Here is an 18,438-nt window from a genome sequence, read left to right as displayed (position 1 = left end):
GTGGAGAGCTGCAAAAGGCTCCATCTGAAAGAAGTTTGTCACCAGAAGAGCTTGCACTTACCTTATTATGTCTGCAACTTCCCTGACACTTCTGCCCAAGACGTGCAACAGACAGAGCAGTTAACATTCCCACAGACAGTGCTCTTTTCCTCTCCTGCTCTCTCATAATCATTGTGTCCCCCATTCTCTATGAAGCTTTGTGCAAGAGATGATGGAAGAGAAAAAGCTACTCTCAGGAGAACATTACCTGCACAAATATTTTTAGCTAAGAAACAGCAAGCTACTTCCTAGAGCACATTTTACTGAAAGCTCAGGAGCCAGTCTCAACCCTTACACAAAATAATATGGTTATGACTGAAGTTGAAGGAAACTGCACTCACTTATGCCATGGATGACCTGGCCCCAGCAGTACAGAGAGAATAAAATCTGTGTTTGCCACTGGTGGACAATTCTGTGAAGAGGCTGCTGTCAGAATTACTGATTATTTGCAGGGCTTTTGAGAATCAGGGTTTGGATGATGCCAGCTAACATGGCAGAGCTTTAAAGTTTGCCCATTCCTGTGGGACTCTCATTTCCTGCTACTCCTGAACACTCTAAGCCATCATGAAAATTCCTTTTTCATTAAAAAATGAACTTCTAATCAAAGCAGTAATGCTCACATACAGTTTTCATGCAGGTTTAAGTCTTCTCTTTTTCAGCTAAAAAGAACACATTGAAAATTAAACAAGCTATAGTAGAAATAGTTGGCTTTTGGTTAATTTTTTTTTCCATTCCTGCAAGCTATCAGTGATAATATTTGATAAATATTTCTTCATTTCTAAAAATAGTTCTAAAGTGTTTTCTTTCCAGTTATAAAAAATACTTACAAAATACTCCCCAAAAGTGAGAAGCATATTTCACTCCCACATGCCTAGTGTCTTTTTTATTCTTTCCCATAGTTTCAACAGGAAAAAGGTGGATAACAGTCACTGATGTTGCATACTTTGTGCCAGACCACACAAAATTAAAAAACTCCTTGCATGTACTATCTATATCTTCAATCTATGGTGCTTTGTTTTGTGTGATATTAAAGAAAATCAATGTCCCCAAGGACACCAGGATCATAGTGTCATGGTGTCAAGTTCATTGCATGACATGACAAAAAAGTAAACAGTCTGCTCCAAAAGATTTGATATTTCTCCTATAAAGATGTCTTACAAGGCATAATGTCCCTGCTGTCTCTTTCATTTAGCTGCTTCCCCTTGCCTGACAAGAATTATTAGCTTTATCTCATCCAGCAAAGTGTTTGGCATTCCCACTAATAATGTGCCAAACCACCAGAACCTGAAACTAAGCTAGCTCAGAGCTTCCTGCACTGGGGCAATTTGCTTTGTTACTTCCAATACTGATTCAACAAAATGAATGATTCTTCTACAAATCCAGAAAAATCAGGGGAACATATGCGTGCCAGAAGGGTTTAACTCCTGCACCTGTGATCACCATCAGCAAGAAAGAGTGTTAACCAAAGGCCTAAGTAGCTGTATGGTGAGTCTGAGCTTGCTACACAGCCACCAGAAGTAAAGAATATATTCAAGTCTCCAGTCAGTGCTGTCTTCATTGCTGCACTGCACTTGCACTGCAGATTGCAAAGCCTCCACTTTCAGCAGCCTTCTTTATCTTTGCTCCAGCAACCAGCACCAGGTGGTTTTGCCCTCCTAAACCAGTTGCTCAAACTGCATACCATGAACTACTCAACAAGGCACCAACTTGACCCCTCCTGGATAAAACCTGCTGGCAGAGAAAAGCAGATTGAGCTGCCTGGAAAACACCATCTCCCAGGCCCATTTCCCCCTTCCACCCAGGGGATGGGGCTGGTGCTGGGCTACACAGCTGCTAACAATTGAGTGACCCTGGTAAAGCACACTCCCCATCCAATAAACTCCTCCTAGCAATGTCACTCCTACCCTGAGAATCAGAGGCACCTCAGGAATGCAAATTCTTTTCTAAAAAGGAAAAAACAGCTCCTTTAATCCTTTGCTCTCTGCACATGCTAGGGGAGAGGCTAAAGGGGCCAAAGGAATCTTCTAGAATGCAAACAATTTGTCATCTGGCTCAGAAACTCAGCAACTTTAATTCAGCCTCAGGAATATGTTGTATATGCCTTTATCCTGTTCTGCACTCAGAGAATTTTGTTGAGGTTGCTTGGAGGATTCTTAGCAGCAAGCTGACTGCATAAGCAAAATAGCAGGGGAATATCAAGGCTAGGGCTGTGGCAGAAAAGCAAAGCCAAAGGTTATTACTATAAACCAGAGAAAATCAGCACAAAATAGAGCAAAGCAGCACAGAGGAAGTAAGTATGTGCAAGGGGAACTAATGCAATACTAAGGGAAACTTAGCTGTCAGTGTTAAAACATACCCTTTTTAACACTGCCATTCCCCCATCTTCCAAATGGTTTGACAACACAGCAGACCCCGTGGAGAATCAACATTTCTGTGAAACTGTATTTGTATCAGTAGCACAGCTGGCTTAAGTCTTTAAATAAAGACATTGAAACAGTGCCTTTTGCTGTAGGCCCTTCACTGCAGTAGCCAAGCTAGAAGCCTCCCACCCAACTCAGCTGTGGGCTTCCATCCCTTCAGTCTGTGCATGGTCACCAAAGGTGCCAATCCTACTGGCACCTGTGAGCTGAATAAGAGGTAAATCTGATGACAGCAATTAACTGACTCACCAACTTTTGGAAGAGGTCCCCTACACGTTGCTGGTGACTCCACTGCTGCACTCGGGGAAAGAGACCATCATAGAATTCTTTGTGGATCTCATAGAGCTCAGGCACTTTGAAGAATATTGTCTCTATCTGCTGACTCGTCAGCACAGGCTGAGAGGTGGTGGCAGCTGCTTTCAAAGGCTTCATAGGCTGAAAGGAGGAATGAAGGAAATTGTTATCATGCAAACTGAGTACATTTACCCTTGCCACGTTACAACACATCCCTCCAGAGGGTTGCTTTTCATCCTATTAATAAGTGATATTTGCATTCACACAACTCCTGAAAGCTAGACATGAACAAGTTCTCTCATGGGGATCAGCCACCCCAGTAGGTGAATCTTCCCAGGATATTAATGGTGTGATTAAAATCCCTTTGCACTCCATATCCTTAATCTTTGTCCAACTGTACAGTAACATGACTAATAATTAGCACAGGAAACCACCACACCAATAACTCCCTGGTTGTGCCATATCCAGTCCTTTCCTTAAGCCTCTCCCAAAGGTACCCTCTGCACCCTTGTAGCCTATAGCCTGGGAAGTTCTGGGAAACTTTGGGTGGACACAGCAGTGGAAATTTAAGTATCCATATATGAAATGGTATCTGCCACCAGCACTTACCAGAAGCAGAGCCTCCAGGTGGCTCAGGTAGGTTTCCTCACTGGCTAGGATTCCTGACAGGACCCATTTTCTCATCTCCAGGCCTTTCTCCAGGTCTGGCTCACTCTACAAAGTTGTTGTTAAAGAGAAAAACAAAAAAGAAAAAAGACAAAAAACAAGGAAAAAAAAAAAAAACAAGGAGGAAAAAAGAGAGGGAGAGGGAAAAAAGAAGAAAAAGCAAGAATGAGGATGGAGAGTAAAAGGTAACCAGTAATTTAGCTGACCACAGCATATTTGGGTTTTTTGGCTTCCTTTCAGATTAAAAAAAAAAAAGAAACAAAAACCCACCTGTTTTTAGTGTTCTGTCTCTAAAAACATTCAAACATAGAACTTTAAAGGAAAGGATGAGCATTGAATATGAGCATGAATATGCACAGCTACAGTCTGTCACTGCTGTTAAGATGGCTGTTCTTTCCCACACTCTCTACTTTCATGAAATTATTTTTTTGTTGCTAGCTTGCAACTGCCTATTTTTAGTTAGAGGATGGAATAATCAGCACTGTTTGGAACACACATGCTGGGCTCCATGAAGGAGTTCTTAAGAAAAACAACTGGAAAAGAAGAAACAAATAAACAACAACATTCATTGGCAAATGTACACATTAAGGGAAAACTAATATCAGGTGTTAGGAGAAGTAATCCTTGCTGGGAATTTCAGTTATCCTTCCTCTCAAAACTATAACCTGAAAAATGTTTAACCTGATAAAGTGAAATAGAGAATTTCCATAAAGTCTGGAAAATATGTAGCTGAACCATGAAGGTTGCAAATAATCAGAAACACCCCTCTTTTACAGAATCTTCCCTTCCTTTTATTTCTGTTATTCACAGAAATTGTTTTTTACAACTCTTGCAACCTTTTGATGTTGATAAATGTTTCTGAAAATGGAAGCAGCAGTTGGATCTGAAAGGGTAGATACTTTTCAAGGACTTTGAGTAGGTTGGTTAGGGCTCCATCCTACTCTTGTTAATATCAGAATATTCAGTTATTGATTTCAGCAGCAGGAGTGTCAGAAAACATAGCAGTATGCTTCACTCCATTAGCTGAACACAAAGTCTGTCCATAACTGACTAAAAAAAGCTCCATTTAATTCAGGGTCCTGGGCTTTGAACCTTGCAGATGTATATAGGGGGTTCATTATGGAGAGAAGGTATCTTGGCTATAGGTAAGCTTAGAGTAACCATTACATCCTGAGGGTGACTTTGAGCCTACACACACTAAGAAACAGATCCTCAAGCTCCCAGGTATTTCTGGGTTCAGTCTCATCAATAGCCATTCTCATTTTTTAACACTTCCATTAAATTTCACAAGACATTTTCTAGGCTAAAAAACCTTGCTGCAAATTCTTTATAAAAATTTTGTGAGGTGTCAAATACCACCATCACCTCTTAAATGAAAGTGGCAAACAAAAGCTGTTCTAAGGAAACAAGTAAAATTTACACACACACATCAAGTACTACAGGGAAAGAACTTGTCTTTGCATCCCACCCTTCAGTGAGGTTCAGTAAGAACCACAGTGCCTTTTATAATCTTGAAAGGGCATCTCAAAGAAGCTAAGAATTTGTAATTCAGCAGTCGTCTTCAGAAGATTTCAGAAAAACACCCATGAGAAACTACATGGTGAAATGAACACTGCAACAGATTTTGTGCATCTAGAGAGCACCCGTGTGACTGCCTGTTAGTGCTCAATCAGAAATGTGTAATAACATTATCAACATTCCTTATGTTTTCTGTACCAGCACTGCCTGGATGTGCACCTCATGGACCATTCTCTGAGGCACAGCACATAGACGTAATCAAGACAGACAGCCCCAAGATGTTTAACAAAGATTGCCTTCATCCAAAGAGGCAGGGATGTAGCTGTCTGTGTTAAGCTCCCAGAAGTCCTGGTGCAAGAAAAACACAATATCTTTTGCTTTCCAAAGATTTCTTACAACACTAAAAAAGGAAAACACAGCTTCACAAAGAAGCATTGAAAAAAACTAACAGTGCTCCAAAGTCCCCACTGCTGAGCATGAGGTAACTGGTCAATATTGACACAGCACTATAATTATCTCTAGCAGGTTCTCTTGGAGGAGGTAAGGATTTAAAAACCAGCTGGGTATGTTTATAACATCTGTGAAGAGCAGCACACAATTACAAGTTATTTAAATGATTCAAACTTCCCCATCGTGATAGTGGCACGACAAGTTTTCCTTACAGTACTGAGAACAGTTTTCCTCTTCACAAATAAAAGCTTTAATTTACAAGCCAGTTCTTGCTGGGCACTGTCAGCTGACAGACAGCATTTTCTGCCTGAATGTTAATTTCCTCTCTTTAAAAAAGATGTGCTTTCAGAGAGACAAACATCTCCCAGGACACACTAGGGGCCTTCCTTCCTGGCCATTACCACAAGGTCACTTTGCAAAGTCCATGCTCTTGTCCTAATGCTTTATAATAGGAACATTTTCCAAGTATGATGCTTGCTCCAGTCTCTGATGCAGCCAGCCAGGGCAGGGCCTGTCTGCTCTAAGCTACAGCACAGCAGTTGCTTAAGAAACCCTCAAGGGAGTTTATCCAATAATCACAGAGCACTTTACAAGGTTTCCAATGCAGTACCTTAAATTTAAATACAGATTCCTCACATGTGAAAAGATGATCTCCTGCTGTGTCAGGGATCTATATGTCACCACGGTGCTGTTGCCTGCACTGAGCTGCCCCTCTGTATTTCCTCCTAAGAGCCAGTGCCCTGACAAGAGTTTCCTGCTGAGAGGCCTTTTCTGACAATGTCATCTGGGGCTGCACTGCGCAGCATCTCTTGCTTCTGGATGAACATCTGGAAAACAGCCCCAGTGCTGCTTCAGCCTCAGGGTGCTTTCCAGTCACACTTGTTATGAAATGTACTCCAGGACTGAGAAATTCACTGGGAGCTGGTGCCAAAAGCAGTAAGAAGAGAAGCAACTTTATTACAACATTCCTCACTTAGAGAATTGGGAACATACTCACCTGTTCACCCAAACCAAGGAAGAGCAATTAGCAAGCAGAGATACGGGGAGACTGTACGTCCACTCTCCCCTTACAGCACAGCAAAACATGATGCACTCATTGCCAAGGGCATTTTCTGCTTTGCCCATATCTGACAAAAAAGGGGAACAGCAATTGTGACCACAACAGCCTCACTGACTGCTCTGTTCCTGCACCCCAGGCAGAGGGGCAGGTGTAAGAGAGGGAACATCCTGGGCAGAGGTTATCAAGCTCCCCTTTGGTCCAGGCAGACGTGCAAAGGCTGAGGACTCTTTTCCCCTGCTTTCCCTGGCAAGAAGGAAGCAGTCAGAAATTTTTGAGCTGCTTATGGCAAGGGGAGGAGCTGGTACTACATCTACCAGACCACATTAGCTAGGGGAAAATACACCTATTAACCGAAGTGCAGATGGGATGTTCCCAGCAGGATGTGGAGGCAAACCCTAACCACCCAGCAGGGAGTGCCAGGTGGTCAGCAGTCCATCCCATGCTTCCTACCCAGCTTGGTTAGCCCGTTTTTCACTCATACAAGTCTGACTAGTATTTCATGTTCTGACTCTGTCCCTAACTCTGATGTCAGAATCCATTTCCAGACTCTCTCTATTGCCCTTCCATCTTTTGGCTACCTCTTTAACCACACAATTCCAAATAAATCTCTTTTACAAGACAATCACAATGAAGCAGCCAGAGCATTCCTGTCTGTCTGCCATGGGAGCCATGAGGATCCAACACTGCCAGTTCTGAATAAGCAAGCAAGAAATCAGTGATTTGGTCCCACTCTTCACAAACTGCATTTAATTTCAAAGAGTGCAAAAAGGAAGGTGAAAAGAAGAAACATTTTTAAAGTTTTACATGTATCTCACGCCTATAATGTTCCAGTGTTTTCTACCCAACTGGGTGGTGCTTCTTGCTATTCCTAAAACTGAACAACCAAAAGACTGAGTCACAGTCAGAAGTGCAATCCTGCGACCTGAACCAAGGCAAGTCAGAGTAGTTAGAGCACTGAAGATCTATTAGAGAGCATGCAGACACTGGCCTCAAGCCATGGCTGCTTTGAATGTGTTTACAGCCTGTCAGCCTAAATACTTTAGTTTACTAACCAGGTTGGCATCACATGTTGTATTCAATTACTGCAAGGCTGATATTCACTGGCTCCAAGGATTAGACAGATTCAGCTCTTCCTGATTCTGTTTGAAGAAGTCGTGGCTTTCTGGTTATTGTTTAAATTAAGAGCAATAATTGTTCTCTTGCAAGTGTTAGAAAAAGGCAGATGAAAAATCTAGAAACCACAACACATAAGATTTTACAAAGTGGTTGCTGCCAGCATAGCTCTGTAAAGAGAATCAGTGATTCAAAGTGGGAGTATTAAAGGCACTTTAACTCTGAGACCTTGTTTGGTACAGTGTGTTCATGCACTGTGCACTGCCTGCGTTCAAAGGAGAGGTTTCCTGTAAGGACAGCTCAGAATCTCACAGAGAAGCTGAAAGCCTATGAAAGAGAAAAACTATTAATTTTTAAAGTGTAAATATCTCTGAAAACTTCTGCTAAACAGGCTGGAGGTGTCTCTCTGTCTCAGTGATATTAAACAGGGCAAATTCTGTAATCAAGCCAATCCTGCTCCATGCAGGGAGGGGAAGGAGCAGGGAGAGGAGCCAACATTATTTATAACATCAATACTGGTGTGCCAGCTCTCCTTAGGAAGGGCTGTACACCCAGGCAGAGCCCTTAAGAAGCAACGAGTTGGAGAAGAAAAAGGAAAAGTTGCATCTGTTGTGGGTGTTGAGGAGAAAGTGACAGTAAAATAAAACCAAACAAAACCAAATACTGAGAAGAAGAAAGAAGGAGGATTTGGAAATGCTGGAGAGGGAAGGACAAGCTAGCAAAAGCAGTATCAAGCAGAGCAGTAATCCCACTTGTTGATGTAGCTTCAGAGGTCAACCTGGGACCAAGCTAGGAGAAAAATCTCACCCGTGCCTCCACAGCACTCTTTTCCACATAGCTGGCAAATATTAAGAACATAAGAGTCTTGTCTGAGGACTGGCAATGGCTGCCAATGCACTGCCAACCAAGAACTGCACAGCAGAAAAGAGAAGATGAAAAATTCTCCTGGGAAATTTCTAAGTACCATTCAACTTCCCCTCCAAACAGAACAAAAGGTAACAATGGCTCAGCTTTAGCACTGCTGCCTCTCTGGATGTGATACTTAGAAAAGCTGTGGACTTATCTTCTCGGGTATAGCAAAGTGACACCCCTCAAGCCCTGTGCTTCCATGGGCTGCCCTGTGACCACCTCTACAGAGCCTCACACTGTCAGCTCCACACACATCTTTGAGCCTGGCTTTGTTGGCCAGCAGATCCTGAAAGGCATTTCTTATTTCTACTCTTCCCATAACTGTAATCTCTTCTCCACACGACTATCAGCAACAGGATTACAAAGACTGAAGCTTCTCATCCCTCTCAGTATCTTTGGCCTCCAAGCTGCAAGCTGCTCATTCCAAAACTCTTGGCAACACTTCTCTGGTGAAGGGTGACAGTTACTAACTTTTCCAGCTGTATCAACACTTTCCTGGACCCCAAGAACACTGTAACAAACTCTCATCCTCTATTGCAACTAACCAGGTACCTTCTCCACTCTTCCAGCTAACTGTAGGGGGAAAACAGGCACATTCTCTTTCTGGGAGAGAATTGTCATTACCTATTACAAAGACTGTCCAACACCTTCTGAAACCACCAGCACTGTCTTTCTTAACAATCATTTGTGCTGGCATTTCCCAGGACAGGTCTCCAGAACTTTCGGAAGGTTCAATCACAACAGTTCAACTGTTACAGAAAGCAAGGTTCAGGAAAGGTAAATCACTTATCAAGTTAGATAAACAACTTAAGCATTAGTGGAACCTATTTATCCTCCTTCCCCCTTTTCCCATAGGCTTGCCTCAGAGCAACAGCCAAAGTTTGGCAAAAGCACTGGCTTTATGCCAGGACACACGTCAGCAGCTCAGCACTACTTCTGGAAGAGCCAGAAGAGGGGGTATGACCTAGCTTACTCAATAGAAACATTCATTAAGGTCTCCTCACCACAGAAATGATGAGTCAGGGGATGCTGAGATCCACACTACAAACACCCATAGTAATTATGTACTCTCTGATTCACAGACTGGTCTAATGATGGTCTACCTATTGTCACCCTTTGGTGCCACCTCTTGTCACGCTTCTTGGAGAGCAACTGATGTTTGTGCAATGGACACACAGCAGGTGGAATATTAATATATAAGAAGTGACTGAAGTGATAGAGTTTGGAGACAGACTAGCCAGCACCTTTTAGTCTGCTTAGATTATGCAAGTGGTAAGTGGGATCCCAAATACAAAGATTTAGATCCCAAAGAAGGTGTAGAATACCACAAACCTCCTAGCAGTCAGTTGTGGCCTTCACTTCCTGGAACACAGAACATGAGGTGCTGGAAATTGGTCACCCAACTCACTGAGAGAACAACATGAAGCCCCTCCAAAACTAGTCCAGGAGGTATCCCTTCACTTGCTTGTAAAAAGAGACACTGCCTTTGTCACCATGTACTTTCTCTACAGTGGCTGGGTAGACCAGGTGCAACTTTGATGCACTATCCAATCAAGGGTTATAACTGCTGTGAAGGAGATAGAAGGACTTAAGTCAAACACTTGGCAGAAAAATACAAAGCCCAAAGCAAGCCCATAAAGTAAGTCAAAGCAAAATGCCCTCAATATCCAGACAGCAACAACTCAGTTGCCAAGAGGAAAGCTGTTCTCATGGATAAGGCAGATGAACATCACCCCAGAACACCGCTGTGTCTCTGTGATGCTAAACAAATTACTTAGGATCACATTGTAAAATAACAAATTAAAAAAAAAATAACATTGCTGCAATGTTTCCCATTTTCTGCCTAACTGACTGGAGTGTTATTATTGCAATGGAAATTACAGGAATTTAACTTTAAGCATGAAGAAAACTGTATTAGAAGTCAGAACCTTGTTTTGCAGAACATTACACAACTCACATTAAGCACCCAAAATTAGCAGATGCTTTTCCTATAATCTGTCTGCCTTGATTACCTATGGTTAGTAAACATACCATCCTCTTATCTCACAGGAACACTGCAAGGATAATTAAGACCTGTGTAGCATTCCAACTGTATTTGGAGCTAATGGTCATGCCAAAAGGAAATGAATACTTTTGTACTCAGAGCAGAGTTTGCACAGTGTCCTGTAAATAAGGTGTACACATAGCTCTAGAGATAAAATATTGAATCCAATATCATGCAGTGGGTCACATATGCAGGAGGCCCAAAGAGAAAAAATCCAGGATATGACTGAGAAACTGAAAGTTATCATAAAGATTCAAAACAAGGCTACAGGTAAAAGGTAAGGCTGGATAACCACAGTAATTTCTTCACTTCTCAGTGATTTCACAATCTTAATATTTTGTCAAACTGGTATATATATATGTATATATATATATATGCTGCATGTGTTGTATTATTACGTACAATCAGCTGCTGATTTCTGGGCTCTGGTCCCAAGGATAAGCTAAAATTTTCAGAAGTAGTCTGATCTGTATCAAGACACCCCTTTCTTTTGGAAGCCATAAACCATCTTACTATAGTCAGAGAGAAGGAAGCAGCCATTTATGTTAAAAATTATTTTTTAAAAGGCAGTCTTCTAGCATTACTAAGGTAACTTTGAAATCAACTACTGTGAAATGCTTATGACACAATATGCAAACAAATAAAGAACAAGATTAAACTGTTAGACAGTGTCTTTCAGGCCTTCATTCACAGGCACTATGACAACTGGTTCTTTGAAGATAACTCTCAGCCATGTGGAGTCATGCAGCAGTTTTCCTTCAGTCTGAGAAACATAACCTGGAAATCTCAAGCCAGTATGAAAATGTTCTTGGAAAACTTGAATCCACTAATGATCATTTCTTTATTAAAAAGTCATTTACATGTCACAAAAATTTGAGAGAAAAAAAAAAGCATCTAACAATTAATAGACTGAAGCATCCACATATAGCAGCACTATATTGATAATTCATTTTTATGAGAAAGAAGAACAAGAACACTGCCTCAAGTAGGTTTCTTAATCCAACATTCATTCTAGAAAAAAAAAAAAAAAGGAAACATGATATAATGCTAACTAATAAAGAGTGACAGAAGGATGTATGTAATGAATGCTAAGTAGAAATGGTTTGTGGAACTCAGACTCTTGAAATCGTTTTGATGCAAGATAAATAAAACTGATAAAGGTTATGGAGTTGTTTAACATGTACACCCATATCTGTAAAATATCCATCTTCCTCTCCAGTGACATTTTAATTAATAGGACAGGACAATATAAAGCAAACACCTAAGCTGAATTACCTAAATGACAGATTTCAAAGTGTTATTTACAATGGGGGAATTCAATGTTGTTTGGCTACACTTTCTCAGAAATCCAGTAGGAAGGAAGTGACAGTTGTCTTTGTGCTAGTAGGCATTTTTATGAATGACTTGGGGCAACCAAAAGTTTGCAGATGACAAAGATATTCAGGGAAAAAGCAGCTTGGGATTAAAATGCTCTACAATCTAGAATGGAACAGGATAGAGAGAAATAAAGATTGAAAGTCAAACATTAATTCAAACCAAGACATTTTTGAAGACAGCAGAGTCAATAGTTATTTACCAAGGAAAGTGGCAGACTCCTAACCAAGACTATAATTTAATTAAAAAACCAAACCAAAACAACAAAACAACAACTAAAAGATAAGAAATTTTACTTAAGTTGCAAGCTATAGCCATGCTACTGAACATGAAGCAAAAATAAAGCAAAATAACCTTAAGGTCCACACCAAACTGCAGGTCAGGCCATGCGGTCCCTTCTGAACTTTTTATCTTTCATAATTGATTACATAGGTAATTATTTAAAGAATAGTCAAATTCCTTATAAGAAACAGTCATCTCCCACCCAAAGCCACCATACTTCAGAGCTGGTAGTTTTAATTACTCTTATTCCATTTTAAGAGGGTGAAGGAAACATACGTAGTGTCCTAGATGCTTTATCAAAGCATCTCCAACCCACCTGAAAATAACTCTAATTTTCCTCATTAAAACCAACAAAAACCCAAAGGCATAGATGTATAAGCATCCTAACATAGGATGTTTTCCTTGTAGAGTCTCCTTGCCAAAATACTTGGTATTTAGGACCCTCTCAAAAGCAATTAATCACTAGTTCTCACCACCAGAATTTACAGAGTGTGAAGAACTCAGGCTTAAAAAATCACACACACACCACTCATACCTAAAGTTAAGGCTTAGTATCAGCTAAAAGCCTCAATTTAACTTTAAATATACAGTATCAGCCAGGCACTGTTACATGATGTCAGGTGATGTCCTACAGTGCTGGCAGTGCTTTGCTCCCTGTTAAAGCAGTCTTTCCCCCTTGAAAACCTACAAGGAAGGCAGGCAAGGAAGGTCAGGAAAGGACTCACTGATTTTGTAGATTCCAGAGACCCTGAGGACAGGGTGTCTCGGCTGCCCCGACTCTTGGAACTGAGATGGGGTGAGGATGAGGGCGAGTCATCGATGTAGGGCATCATATCATGATGTCTCCTCTGCTCCTCAGCACGGTCTGCATCATATGCATAGCTGGGTGGTGTGCCACTGAATGAAGCATCTGTAAAGCACAGGAGAAAAATCTGTCTGGTCAGAGTCAGGCTGGATGGGAGACAGGCTGTTCAACCAAGGCAGTGCCTCTCTCCCAGCTATTATGATTAGTTATCAGTAAACCCAGAGTCAATGATAGTTAAGCACAGATGAAGGGGAGGTGTCAATTTAATTAAACTCATGTTATCACCACACATACTAAAAGGTAAAGTTCTCTCTAATATCGAGCATTGGTGTTCATTTACTTACTTCCCTCAAGTTCTCCTTTAAAAGCATTAGCATAAAAGTAAATCCTTTTGCAGACTCCATGAAAGTTTGCAGTCTGGGTTTAGGAAAGTATTGGGTTAGGGTAACAGACCCTGTTTTTTCTGTAGAACAAGAACAAATGATGCCCCTGTCACAGATAGCAGTCATAGATAATACATAGCTCAGGGGAGAAACATAACTCTTTCCAGACCTCTCAGGAACAAGAGGACTAGGAAAGAAAGATTTTACATGTCATGTGAACCAGCCTATTGCCAAAAATAAAATTGAAAGAGGCCCTCTTCTATCGTCTGCCCCTCCTCCTCTGTTTTGAGGATAACTGCTTAAGTAAATGAATAAACAACCACCCTGCTCCTTCCTCCCCAGCCCCCAAAAACCAACCCAAAAACCCCAAACAAACCCCGACAGTTGATATGAAAAGGGAAATTAATCATTATTGCATGGGATCTCTCTGTGGGAAAGATGAAATGTAAAACTGGTTCTTGTATCTTTAGTAGTTGTGTGCAGAGACTGTTTCTGAAGAAATCTGAATTAAGGACTCCCACACTCAGCAGCACCCTCTAACATAGGTTAAAAGGTCTCTTACCTCTCTGCACAAAAAATACACACAGAGGACCAAAATTTGCTTTCTGCACAGTGGCACCACATCACATACACTTTGCCTGAGAGAAGCTGGAGACAACCTTACACAGGAGTTACATGGACCTGTGAAGCACTTCCACCTGTCACTGCCCAGAATCCTCCTGTGTGCAAGGCTACACATGGGCCACTCAACACAAAAGTTTCCTCATCCTCTTTCAGTTACCAATGATAAAATGCCACTCTTCTTCTAAAGCTGAAAAATAACCACAGGGAGATAAGCTAGATCCACTTTTACAGGAGCTGGCAAGCTTTATTGGAGACAAAGCCACCATAAAAAAAACCCAAAAAACACAGAATTTTTTTTTTGTCTTCCACATTTAAAATTATGCATCAAATTCACATTTAAACACAAGAAGAACCATTTTTTACTTATTTTCAGAAATATCCAGGTGCAGTGAAAATAATAAGCAGAAGCTGCCAAGCATACTAATAATCCTGTTATACATCACGGGGGCAGGGTGGGGGAGTAACATTTTAAAGCCCACTTCACTCCCTCACAGTAAACTCAGTTAAAGTGTGAGTCATTGCAGTAAAGGATGTGAACTTCGTGTGGAACAGAATAAAACTTGATCCATGCTGCTTTTTCAGGAGGGAGAGCTGGTCTAGGGAATTTACACAAACAATATACTGAAAATCCAACAATAAACTCACTGTAGAAGTGAGCCTCTGTCTCAGCTCCTACCAAATACCACCCAGCTAAATAAGAGCTGTACATGAGGCCTTTAGGCTGCTGAAGGACCATGGCAATATTATTTTAACAAGCTCAGTGAGTTTTATGTCACCCACCCACTTGTGGTATTACCTTGTGCTCAAGGTCTCAGAGTTCCTCAAAAGACCCATTAGATTGTGCAAGACCACAGGAATGGGGCTGGGGTGGGTAGGCAGGAGGCACATGTCCTCTGGAAGGGAATTTTGTCTAGATGTGAGAGGTTGCCAAAGCTCCCCAACCATCTAGAAGACACCCTGTTACTTTGATTTGGTAAACAGAGGTTTGAAAGGCAGTTGCTGAAGTAAGGATGTTCAGTCACAAAAAGACATTTTTAGATATTTCATATCTGGATAGGGTCTACAATGCCTGCAAGCCAAACAAATCCAATGCTGGAATTTTTTAAATCTGTTTGGCTAAAAGGATATGGAAGAGAAGACAGAATGGGCCCTGTTTTGCACTAGCCAAACAGGCAAGGAAACACTAAAAGTAAAGATACCCTCCTCACACCCAAGATGCATGGTCTTCTGTCTAGCTGGAGGGTCAAGGGACTGTTATGACTCCAGAAATCAGAAATACAAATGGTAAGAAGGATGGGTATCTGCACTATTTATGCCATATAAAAACAAACAATCAAACAAAAACCCCTAATAGTATATAACTTCAGGGAAGGAGTACAGATATCTGGTTTTCATTCAGCTGTCTCTTGTGCAGCTTTCTAGCCAAAGAAGCCTGCAAGATATTACAGACAATTTCACACTGGCATTACCCAAAGGAGGAACATCAGTACTGAGTGCTTATGTAGGCTTCATGCCTTTGATCCAACAACAGTTCTTTTTCCTTTAAAAGTGTCTTTAAACTACTGTTATCCAAACCAGTTTTCCCTGCACACATGCAGGAGACCATGTTGCTGTGCAGAAATTAAGGAAGGAATATTTCTTTCAGTCCCAATGCTCACTTTCAAAATCTCCTGCCTTGCTTCACTTCTGTTAATGGGGGAGTGAATGCAGACTCAAATATATTTGCAGAAAGGCTTGCAGTGAATCACAGTATTTTCATTTCCCTCATCTCCTGCTAAAAAGTAGGCTTTACACTTTTACTTTCCATAACACGTTCTGTCTCCTACTGCATAGGGAAACTTCTGTCTGAAACTGAAGGGCAGTTGGAGGACTTGGGCTCAGAAGATATTTATTCCTAGCTATGCAACAAGATTCAGTCTTCCTTTGAATCACTTTTTCTCCCTATCCATAAAAAAGAAAATAGTACATCTCAAGAAGGAATGAATTTATCTGTGTCACAGACTTCCATGAGATCTGTACATAAAAAGCTCCACACAGAATTTAAAACTTTGGGTCTGTATCCTTCAGGGTTCCTTCACACAAATTAAAAAGCTTAGAAGTAGTTACAATCCTTCTCCTTTCTATAATTGCTGCATACAGAACTAAAATCCACCTATAGAGATTTTAATTATCTCTGAGACAGAAGGACCTTTTTTGCTTTTATTCTACCATTTTTTCCAACAGAAGCAAAGTATTAATGTCGTCAGACACACTGTGCAAGGCAACACTAATAACAGAGGTAGACTTGGATCTCTGTGATTAAAGAGACCCCTGTTGCTAGGGAAACTTGGTTATTCAGATCTCCTAAGCCCAGCACAATGCTGCAGAGGCTGTTCAAGCACTACCTGAGAGCAAAAAAAGCAGAACAAAGCGATTAGAGCCAAGAGCTCACCTGCTCAGGCACTTCCAGCTGCTCTGGGGGCTGCTATTGTAGATGGCAAGTGGAGACAGCAGCTGGGCCTAAGCAAGAGCAGTCGTTTTATAGCCAGCATCTCAGGTAGGGTGAGCTTTAAGAGTTCTCTTACAGTCTTAAGAGTTCTTTTACAGTCAGGCAGTAAGAGCCACCAAAGCCAGAGAAAGATGAAACACAGGGACAACAGACAGTTGCTGACAAGGGACAACTAAGGAAAAAAGGTAGGCATAAAAGGATGGTGGGCTCAAACACACTGTATTGAGAGCACACAAGAGAGATATTGAGGACACTACTCCATGTGCATCATGCTTTTTTTGCCTCACCAGGAGGCCTCCTTCCACCAAGTCACACATTCTGCTAAAAAACTCAAGCACTTACTTTCACCTTCGGTTCTAACAGTAATGGCATCCCTGGCCTTGCTTTGCTCCAGTTTTTAGGAGTCTGTTCCACCATCCCCCTCTTCAGTTACTGCTTCCATCCCCTCACCTCCTTTCTTAACTCTGCTCCCCCTCCTTCCCTCCCCCCCCCCCCCCCCCCCACTTTGTATTTTGTTCTCAATGTTCCATTCCTTTATTTTCCTTTTCTCTTCTAAACTGCTCCTCTCTCCCTCACTGTTAGTAAGGAAGACTAACAAATTCACCATTAGTCACAAAATCACTGTCACTCAGAGACAGCACAGCAACACTGTTCCCTTGTCCTATTGCCTACACCCTTCCTGCTTGATGCCACATTCATTCTTTGGGAATATGAAATCAAGTCGTAGATCTAACTTGAAAGCAGGAGAGGAAAACAAAATTAACTTGTAAATAAAAAGAAAGACCAGTCATATCTCATCCAGGACCACACAATTGTTCAAATGCACACGTCACTTTCACAGCTTCACAACATCCATAGCTGCACGAGAAGCTTAACAGCACCAGAAGGCAGAGAAGCTTCCAAGTGAGCTGTGCTCCTGTTAATCCTGCTACAAGAGCAGTGAAGCCACAGCAGCTCAGACCTGCCTGCCTAAGTAAATAAACTAGAATCTTGGGGGGGGAGCTGCACCTCATGCCAAAGCCCCACATCACTGTGGCTTCAAATGGTACCAAGACCAGCAGAAGTCTGGAATGTTTATACTCACTCCAAAAACATTCCCACAGCTGCAGAGCAGAACAGAGCTAATGCAGTTTGCAGGCTCTGACTGTGTGTTCCCATGTCAGGGCATGTGTGAGGCCATACTTTGACAATGCAGTGTCCTGGCAGCAACAGGGGTTTAAGGTTTCCCCCACCAAGCAATAAAGCACTGCATGGACCTTTCCCCTCTTGTGCTCTTAGCTCTGAAACCCCAGATAAATAATTCAGCCAGCTTCAACACTTCCTTCTAAGCTGGATCAGGTCTCTGAAGGGAGGTTTCTAGACACATAACTGGACACAGAAAGGACAACCGCAGCTTACACAGCAACAAGAGGTCTGTGAATCCAAAACTTCAGCAGATTTTCTTGAAATCAAAATATCCATTTCAGATTTGCATCCTTCCCTTTCCCTTGTAACAGGTCACCTCTCTGCAGTACATTAAATAGCTGCAAAAAGAGAGTATCTGTCACATGCAAATTTTACCCAACGTTTCACTTTTTTTAAGGGTAAGGGTTTGATTTTGTGTGTGCATATGTATGTGTGCATATGTATGTGTGCATGTAGAGACTGAGAACTGCATCTTATTTTTGAGATGGAAAAAGGAGAAAGCAATGTACCTTGCATATTGAAGCAGCAAGACAGCTGGTGGTTCTTCCCACCCTCCCTCCCCTGGGGAATCTCAGGCCATATATGTTAACCAGTCTCCAAGAAACTTCTGTGTCTACCACAGATGAGCTTTGTCCCAGTGGCAGACAGCACCCTGAAGTCTTTAGGAGACGAATTAATTGAAGTCCACTTTTAATCTTTTAGGTGTGTCAAACCCAGATCATTACACACCTAAAAAAGAAGATCAGAGTTCTTTAATCTGCCCCTATATTCCATGAAGAATTCC

General features: G+C 41.6%; 1 protein-coding gene across 6 annotated transcripts in view; it reads right to left on the bottom strand.

Annotated features, from left to right (window-relative positions):
- Positions 1–18,438, bottom strand: part of BCR (BCR activator of RhoGEF and GTPase) — a 100,207-nt gene that overhangs the window by 38,124 nt on the left and 43,645 nt on the right. For 5 of the 6 annotated variants that reach the window (XM_071763231.1, XM_071763229.1, XM_071763230.1 and 2 more), the window contains exons 2-4: positions 12,895–13,079; positions 3,363–3,467; positions 2,709–2,894 (exon numbers count right to left, since the gene is read on the bottom strand). In XM_071763231.1, the coding sequence (XP_071619332.1) occupies positions 2,709–2,894; positions 3,363–3,467; positions 12,895–13,079 (476 nt within the window). Of the gene's footprint in view, positions 1–2,708; positions 2,895–3,362; positions 3,468–6,384; positions 6,454–12,894; positions 13,080–18,438 lie in introns of those variants that run through there. The other variant, XM_071763234.1, reaches the window with a different exon arrangement.

Source organism: Heliangelus exortis, chromosome 19, assembly GCF_036169615.1.
Source record: "Heliangelus exortis chromosome 19, bHelExo1.hap1, whole genome shotgun sequence".
Taxonomy (NCBI): domain Eukaryota; kingdom Metazoa; phylum Chordata; class Aves; order Apodiformes; family Trochilidae; genus Heliangelus; species Heliangelus exortis.
This window is presented reverse-complemented; position numbering and strand designations above follow the sequence as displayed.